Source organism: Morone saxatilis, unplaced genomic scaffold (assembly GCF_004916995.1).
Source record: "Morone saxatilis isolate NCDOM2014 unplaced genomic scaffold, NCSU_SB_2.0 Contig4, whole genome shotgun sequence".
Classification (NCBI taxonomy): Eukaryota; Metazoa; Chordata; class Actinopteri; family Moronidae; genus Morone; species Morone saxatilis.
Genome location: NW_023339984.1, coordinates 13,450,464 through 13,459,227, shown reverse-complemented (window position 1 = coordinate 13,459,227; position 8,764 = coordinate 13,450,464). Strand labels below are relative to the sequence as shown.

The window sequence follows — 8,764 nt, the reverse complement described above, 5'->3', positions numbered from 1 at the left end:
GGGTATTCCAGTAAACTGTCTGGATCTTGTTTATACTTGAGCTTTAAATCATGTCCCTACCATTTGAATATTGGCAGCTCTCTTGCGTCAGACATTTTGGCAGATGTACAGCATACTCCTCTTTCCAAACCACCCATCTTTCTCAAGTTGCTGCTTTACATGCTTCATAGGGGACAAGATGTTATTGACACTTGCAATGTGTCACATTTTCTGGTAAAAGGTGCTTTACATCATTTTGTGATTTTCTGTATTTCATTGTCTTACAGGGGGCATGCTCACAGTGAAATATTAAAACATTCCATACTAGGGTTTTTATCTTTAAAGCCGCACTAATTCATATTTTCATGTTAAAAATTTAAAAAATTACTATGAATATGTGTAACGTGAGACGGACCCCTCATTGTGACAAACCGATACAGAATAATTACCCATCAGCTCTATGGAGTGTTTTAGCGTCTTTCAGCTCAGTGTTTTGATTTCACCGCCCATAATTCTACTGATCTGATTAACTCTCACCACTCTCATCATTCTCATTTCCAGCCTGTTTATGTACATACAGGTGACTTCATGTCTTGATATAATTTAAACTGGTAAATTACATTAAAATTCATGCCCCCCTACAGTTGTCAAGAATGAGTAAAACTCAACGCAAACTGCTTTTTGTACCAGGCTGAAAGGCCAAAATTGGGCATTTTAACATGGGGCCTTATGGAGATTCTATTCAATTCAGCTTTAAAGACAGCAAAACATACTAAGAACATATTAAAAGTCAAGTACTTCCATCCAACTCTCTTGTGGTTATTTTTCCATGTTTCACTTTGCCTGCAACACAATGAAGCACTGAATAATCAAATTGTTGTACTGGCAATCAGATTGTTATTATTATCAATATATAGAGAGATGCTTGCACTCATATTCCTACGCTTACACATCTAAGAACATGCAACCACACACCACACTGAACATAAACCATAACTTCTCTTTCCTCCAGCTGCAACCTTAAGGGGCCATGTTCATGTCATGCACTGATGAATGGTTGCTGCACTTGCTGCTTTGGCTTTGGCGTTTCCCTTGAGCTGCTCTCCAATTGCACCTCTTGGCTCTCCTTTCTCTAACAGCTGACAATAACTGATAGCTTAATCCCTGTGTCTCTGTCCTTTCTCCATTTTGCCCTCCCTTTTTTTCTAAATATAGAGGCTGATCCAGAGAGCTCTGGATCAACCCTGTTGATGAAAGTAAACCTTAAAATGGTAACAAGGTTGACAGTAAGAAGGTTAACAAAAAATGTATCCATGAGAGGCTTAAAAGTTGTGGTTATATATTCAAAATTTCAAACTAAAAACTTTTTAACTTATACTTTTGTCAGTGAGTTTGCCCTCTGTCAGACACTTCAAGTTCATAAAAGAGAAATGACACACAAGGTTTTGTGTAATTTAGGTTAATACGTTTTTATACAAACTTTTTTTTGTAAAAGTAAAACATTCATACTGAGGGACAGGCCAGCTTTTCATTTTTTTTTGCTGAAAAAAACTATTGTTGTATTGCTATTGTTTTTCTGTAACAAAATGGCAAGTTTTCCTAAAAAACACCACAGTTTCAGTTCATTTTGATATTTCTGTGATTCCATGAAGCATTTTGACCAATAAAACATTGTAGAAACATAATGGCACAGACAAATCTTGCAAAAAAAAAATATAAATTACAGTAAAAGTAAACATGTACAAGAATCATAAGGCACCACCTCTTTTTAATGCATGTCTCTTGAATTAAACAGGGGTTTTGGGGTGGTGAGTTTTTTATATAAAATAATTCAGAGCTGAGTGAGGCTCATGTATCATCAAATAAACAGTTCTGATGTGTTGTGAGGTTTAAGCACAACAATATCACTTTGGAATCCATCAGGCGGCAAGGTGTTCCAGGATCAGTCATCCCAGTTACATCCCGGGTTTGTAACGGTATCATTTGGAAGAAAGATTCACATTATGCAGCAGTGCTTCTGAATCTTTTCTTGATTGGCAGGAACCAGCTGTGCATGATGAATGTGTTTTCCATATATTAGCAGTCTTTGTTACTGGATGGAGATTTGAAGGCGTGAGTGGTTTAATGTTCCCCTCCAGAGGATAAACACCAGCTTCAAGCCTTCTGCGTCTTGCGTCCTCTACTTACCATTCCTTACTGGTTTGACATGCGAGCTCGAATTGGTAACAGAGTCTGGATCTTTTTCCTTTAGCATGACTGCATCTGCCTCTTTATCTTTGTCGCGGCTGTTCTGGCTGTTCTGTCGGCTCTTCCTGTTAGCCGAGTCCAGCCCTGTGCCCTCAAACAGGCGGGCCATGAACGCAAGTCCCTCTCGCCGGATGTAAGACTTTCCTGCAAAGAAGTAGAGGCGCAGGTCGGTGGTGTGTGTTGGTCACAGCGCGTGGGGTGTGCTTATTGCTGGTGTGGTGTGGGCCGTGTTTCGTTGTTGTTAATTCTTAGTTGTGAGAGTAGTTTACATCATTCTTTTCTACTTCTCCATATTGTACGTCCAACCTTTCTTTTCTTTTGAGTGTCTTTGTTGCCCTTCTCTTTATTTAGTATAATCAAAATCATTTTTTTGCATGTTTACACCAAATCCTGTCTCGTTAGTTTTTATGTGAGTGTTACAATTTCTTTTGATGTTGTTTTGATCATTATATTGTAGTGTGGTTCGCATATCACCTTGACTAGCAAAGTGTTAAGATGTTCATCATCAGGACAATGTGCGGCGGTACGGCTTTGAATATGTAGCGTATACGTTACGTGATGATGAGCTTGTGGGTAGATATTAAATTGCGAGTGTTGTTGGAGTAGAGGAAGTGTGTGTGGAATGATTGATATAACGATGATTAATTTTACGGTGTGTGTGTCTTGTGCTGTAAGATGAGAGTTTGTTGTTGAATGAAGTATAGATGTGAAGTTTGGGTAGGTGGCGTGGTTGATTTGTGAACGAGTCAGTAATGCAGTGGCGGAATGTAGTGAGATGAACGAAGTGGGCGAAAGCAGCGCAATGAGCAGCCAGAAAAGAAAACCCCCATAAAATAGGGCACAGTAAAAGTATTGGCTAATATTATTGTAGTAGTGAGAAGTGTATAAAGAACTATAAATGTGAAGTAGTATGAACACGTATTTGTTGTTAAAGTAAGGACATGGAGGCCAAAATATGAGGCAGACAATTGAAACGTTGACTAAAACTAAAAAAACTAAAACGTGAAGCTAAAACACTAAAACTGACTAAAGTGGAAGAGTTAAATAAAATAGTGCAAAAGGTGTGCGTTGTAGGTAGGAGTTCTAAGCCAGATAAATAGATAGATAAATTCCACTCTCATATCTGTACATTAAGGCACTCTCATGTCTGTATGTTAAGGAGCCAGAAAGTGATACGTTTAGCTTAGCATATAGACTGGAAGCATTTCTGGTGCTCAACAGTTTATTCATGTGCCCAGGACTTTTGGTATATGCAAAATCTCTGTAAAAGTAATTTGCCAAGAAATAGCTGTAGCAATGTAACTCCCCGCAAAGCCACACATTGTTTTTGCATTTCTGCGGTATTTGGGTACAGTTTCGTAAAAAAGTGATATATGTTAATGAGCTTTAGAGGTTGAGATTGTCATAATTTTGAATACTGGAGAAAGTCAGGCAAGTGGTTTCTACTTTCATTATACTAAGCTAAGCTAAGCTAATCATCTCCTGGGTTTTGCTCCATATTTAACTAATGCTCCCAGGGATATTAATCTTCTCATCTAACTCTCAAAAAGAAAATAAGCCTATTTTCCAAAATGTTGAGTGAGGTATTAAATGGCCCAATTTGACTCTGACAACTACACTTGACTAATTTCTTTCCAACTGTACACTATGTAAAGGATGACAGCGCTGACGATTGGTTTGTGGTTGAATTTTAATATTAGCTATAGCTAAATAAGATGCATCCAAATTGTTGTGTCATCGCTTACTTTTCTTTTACTGGACCTTTTGGACACAAAGCCGACGTAATCTGAGAACAAGACAAAATTTATTAGTTAATAAAAGTGAAAAATTGATTGACAAATGGACAAATAATATTAAACCTGAATGCATGGGGAATGCATTAGACTAATAGCCATAGTATTTCTGGAAGAATGTGTTACTTGTGTGACATACTTGCACCACGTTGATTAAGTGGTAGGGCAACCAAAAGATGCAGAAGGTCAACACGATGGCCAGGATGAGCTTCTCACTACGGATGCGACGGCCAAACTTGGTCTTTTGGATCCGCCGTAAGATACGTATGTAGCTGACTACAATGACCCCGTAGGGGATTAAAAAACCCAACACGAGCTCTAGCATGTACTGGAGAACCGTCTGTGCAGAGAAGATGAGATGAGAAAAAGGCAAAAATAGAAAATTAATATTTTAATATTCTGCATCATGTGAACTCACAAGAAAAGGCAGCAAGACGTTTTTTGTTTTTTTTTTCAAAACCCAGAGATGCCAATATGATGGATATCTTACAATGTTGCCAAGTTCAAATCTCAAAGTCAAAGAGACAAGATTGTGATTGGTAAATTGATTTATGGAGATTATTAAAGAGAGAATGATTAGGGAATTCAGCAAATCTGTTTGTTTGTTTTTTTAGATTGAATGGTGTGGATGGTTTTGTGTGTTATCTTATGGGGTAATAGAGTTGCCAGCTTGGCTTCTGAATGCCAACTGAAATAATTATTAGTTTAGAGCCCCAAAACTTGCACTGTGGGTAATCTGGCCCAGTAAGACAGTGAACAACCTGACAAACTGTCAAAGAGTGTGAGATTAGTAACTAGGATGTAATAAATGTAGTAAACACAGGCTATGGATGACTGAAATCCTGAGATTCTGATGCAAACTGAAAACCCCTTCATACATGTTTCTATTATTCATCTAACACATTTAGAAGATCTAGCAGCTTTGGTGGAGAGTGCATAATTGTTACTAATAATGTGAAGATAATATCTTCAGGTCTTGGTTCACTCACTTCGTTCTTGCCCTTATGGAATGATTCGCACACTAGCACGCCAGTGTTGTTCTTCGGCTCCACCCTTCTGAAGATCATTGCAGGAACAGAGGCCATCATTACCAACACCCACACCACTGCCAGCACCCGCAGTACAGTCTTCCGACCAGTGATAAGACTGAGGCGCTGCGGCCACAGCACTGCCACCAGCCTGTAGATGCTCATGAGCATGATGAGCTGGATGGAGGCGTACATGTTGACCAGGCAGAGGTAGAAGAGGATCTTACACATCACATTCCCAAACACCCACCTCTTCATAACCAAGTAGACGATGAAGAATGGGGTGAGCGCCATCAGAGAGCCATCGGCGATAGCTAGGTTGAGGATGAGAAGGGTGGTGACGGACTGCTTCCGGGCACGTGCCAGGATGCTCCAGATGATGAAGAGGTTTCCAGGGAATCCCAATAGAAAGACGAGGGTCAGGATGAGGGCGCCCATAGTGGTGGCAGTTTGGTTATCCACAATGGTCTCATTTACTGCACCGGAGGATATGTTAACTGCCATTTTTGTCACCTGCCAAAAGGGTTATATTAGTGAATGATTCACTGACTACTCAAAGGTTTGACTCAGAATGTTTACATTTTAAGGGTTGAAAAGTGTGCTTTTTAACATAATCAATTATGAGGCTGTATTTACAGGGCACTTTTCCCCAAAAGTAACCAAAATATGAAACCATTTCAGTCCTGACACGAGCCTACTATTACAAACTGACTTGTAGAGACTTTTATTCTGACTAATAAATAGCCTCACCTGTGACTCCTACTATGTGTTTTATCTGGCACAGGCCTCAGTTTGACAATACATGTATGCCTATGTATTTCTGCAGGAAAGTGTGGGAGTGTGGCGCAAGTATAACAGGTTTAAACGGAGATTCTTAATTCCTGAACAACGAGACCAGACATGAGCAAAAGGCAACAGTCACTGTGTTTTTATGTCAGTATTTGAGCAATGATTTGGTCTGAGATTCATATTCTCTCTTTCTGACTTTATAGTTATAGTGCGAAGGCAACTTAAAGTGCTATACATAAGGCAAAGAAATACATTAGAATATGTAGAAATATAATAAAGACATAAGGTTTAATCAATGAAGGTAGAATAACATAAAATACAAATACAGCAAAAATAATACACATGAAATAGACACAGTATGACCAAAAGTCACCCCTTTCTTTCAGCTTTTTATCTTACACTTCGCTTGAGTATTCCCAGCATTTCTCTGATGGCTTCCTTTTTAGATTGAGATTGTAAATAGAAACTACAAACAAAATACGATGTATTGGTAGGAAATAGAAGTTAGGTTGCAAATTTGCTTGCATCAGGAAGTCGATTTCATCTGTGTGTAGCAACTGTGAATGCAACATCACCATGTTTGGCTCAAGCTGTCTGCTTCCTTAAGACCTAAGTGACCTAAAAGGTTGATAAAATATTTAAAACACATTAGTGAACTACGCTGTTGCACTAAATTACCTGTTCCCTCAGCTCTCGTAGTTTTAAAAATACACGTCATCACTTGTTCGACATATCTTCACTATTGGTTTCAGAGCACGCCCTTTACTGTTGATACTCAAACTATGTAGTGTCAGTACTCCTGTGCATATAATCACATATTCACACTGACAAACCTGTTTGATAATTCCTAGCAAAGCAACTTGTGTAGTAATTATGGATTATTACAGTGTAAAACAGTGTGTAATTGGCTGTAGTGGTGAATGCACACCATGGTAATGTTACAGGTACAAACAAACAGAAATGTATTGGATTTTGAAGACATTTAGAACTGCACCTATTGTATATCCTGTATATACTATATATACATGTATACATATAGTACATGATGTTGCATGCTGTAAAAAGGCTGCCTTAAGCGTTTAATTTGTATCATCTGGGAGGTGGGGCTTAAAACACTTTAAAACATTGTGTTGAGAAATGAGAAAATAATTAATTCATATAGTTATGTTTGGGTTTTGTTGTTGGTTTGTTTGTTTTTAGTTTAATTATACACTGAAAAGAACAATAAATTAATTGATACACCAATTTTAAAGGCAGCACAAATATGCTTAGAAATAAAATAAAGCGCATTTAGATAACAAAAACTATTAAATAGGTAAATTAGTAAGTAGATAGGTACAAGACACAAATAAAAAAGGCTATATGTGGTCAACAGAAGATGTGCTTTCACTATTTTCATAAAACAATATAGACACTAACAGCAAAACAAAAGTAAAGATTTATATTTTTCTAAAAATATTAACATTTTTGTGCTTGTGATGTAACAGATAAAGCTTTTTTTCTACCACAGATGTTCTTTTCTTCATTAAATATTGTTGGATAAAAGCATTTCCACATCTCCAGGTTTCAGGAGGAAAGAGACACAATGAAATGTGACCGCATGGCCAGTGTTTACTGAAAGCCAGTCAAACCACATTAACAGTGACATCAAAGCAGCCCCAGCCGGTGAAACTGTGTCACATTGTGCAATGGTCCAACAATGAGACACTGTAATCAGCGAGTCACTGTCATTGTGAGTCTTTTTTTTTTACCTTTACTATTTGTGTTTGTTTGTTTGTTTTCTTTTTCCTTACAATACAGATTGATTTAAGTTTTATTCCTTCCCCTATTCCCACTATTTTTTTTACTTTTTATTATGTTTTGTACAAACATAGCTCCTTGTAAAACAAGTAACCACATTACAGACTATAAAACCTGACTGACTCAAAAGGTGTGTTTGTTTGTACTGTGTGACTCACGCACATACTTACTAAAACACACCTGTTCCACACAAATGAAAATCATTCACACAGAAACTGTTCAACAAATAGATTACACAGATTTAGTTGCACAATGTTATTTGATCTAATCACTGTTGTCAAATTAAAAGTAACACACATTTAAATGAAAACATACTGTATATTCTCAAGAAAATACTGCAGCTAATTGCAAATTCTCAGATCCTCAGAAAGACCCAAAAAGTTGATAGTTTCTCCTACACAGGTAGCAGTAATGCTGGTTGGTTGCATTGATTTGTTGACAGTTGGAACCGCAGTGTTGTTACCAACACAATCTGCTGAATGAGTGGCAGGAAAATGAAACAAGACTTACCAATTGATCGACTGTGAATCCCAACAGAAGAAAGACGACACCGAGAGCCGCAAAAGAAGTCTGAATCTTTGCTAAATGATATTATCTTCCTTTTCTTTTAGCTTTTCTTCTCCCCACGCTTTCCTCCCACCCACTCTCTCTCTCTTTCTCTGTTGCTCTCCATTGATTGATATGTCGTGCGTGCTGTAACAAGCCAGCGTAGTCAGCGGGGGAAGGTGTGTCCCTACTACCTGACAGGCCTTTGCCCTGGCAATCTGTCAAGGAATTTCATCTGTGTAGTTTTAATTCACCCAAAACTACACAAACATTTTACCCTAATGATATCTAGCCATGCAAATCACTGCTTTGAGCACCTACAAACAAAATTTGGATTCTGTTATAGCCAAGTAGTAGTTGATATTTTAGCTTCAGATATCTGAGAACCGTAGCACATAAAAATCTAATTGCACTACATGGCAGAGCATGTGGACAACATTTTACACCCGTAGGGGATTTCTGAACATGTGGGCATGAATCTATCTGCAGCTATAACACCCTCTGCTTCCCTTTGTGAAGACTTCAGATAGTCAGATATGGCAGCAGTGGTTTGCTTCTCATTCAGCCACAAGAGCATTAGTG

The 8,764-nt window shown here is 38.0% G+C and overlaps 1 protein-coding gene across 1 annotated transcript; it reads right to left on the bottom strand.

Moving 5' to 3' along the window:
- Positions 1-1,443: 1,443 nt before the first annotated feature.
- On the bottom strand, positions 1,444-8,270 carry ltb4r2a (leukotriene B4 receptor 2a). The gene is made up of 5 exons (XM_035675776.1): positions 8,147-8,270; positions 5,009-5,560; positions 4,159-4,359; positions 3,972-4,012; positions 1,444-2,402 (listed from the first exon to the last, which is right to left on the bottom strand). Exons 2-5 carry the CDS (start codon positions 5,549-5,551, stop codon positions 2,159-2,161), a joined length of 1,029 nt encoding a protein of 342 aa, XP_035531669.1. The 5' UTR covers positions 5,552-5,560; positions 8,147-8,270; the 3' UTR covers positions 1,444-2,158.
- Positions 8,271-8,764: the final 494 nt, after the last annotated feature.

Excerpts from the sequence above, each read along its gene's own strand:
- ltb4r2a (XM_035675776.1), bottom strand. The coding sequence starts at position 5,551 with ATGGCAGTTAACATATCCTCCGGTGCAGTAAATGAGACCATTGTGGAT. Across the intron at positions 4,013-4,158 it reads ACTTAATCAACGTGGTGCAA|ATTACGTCGGCTTTGTGTCC; the intron begins GTATGTCACACA and ends TCTTGTTCTCAG. Across the intron at positions 2,403-3,971 it reads AAAGGTCCAGTAAAAGAAAA|CACCACCGACCTGCGCCTCT; the intron begins GTAAGCGATGAC and ends GTGACCAACACA.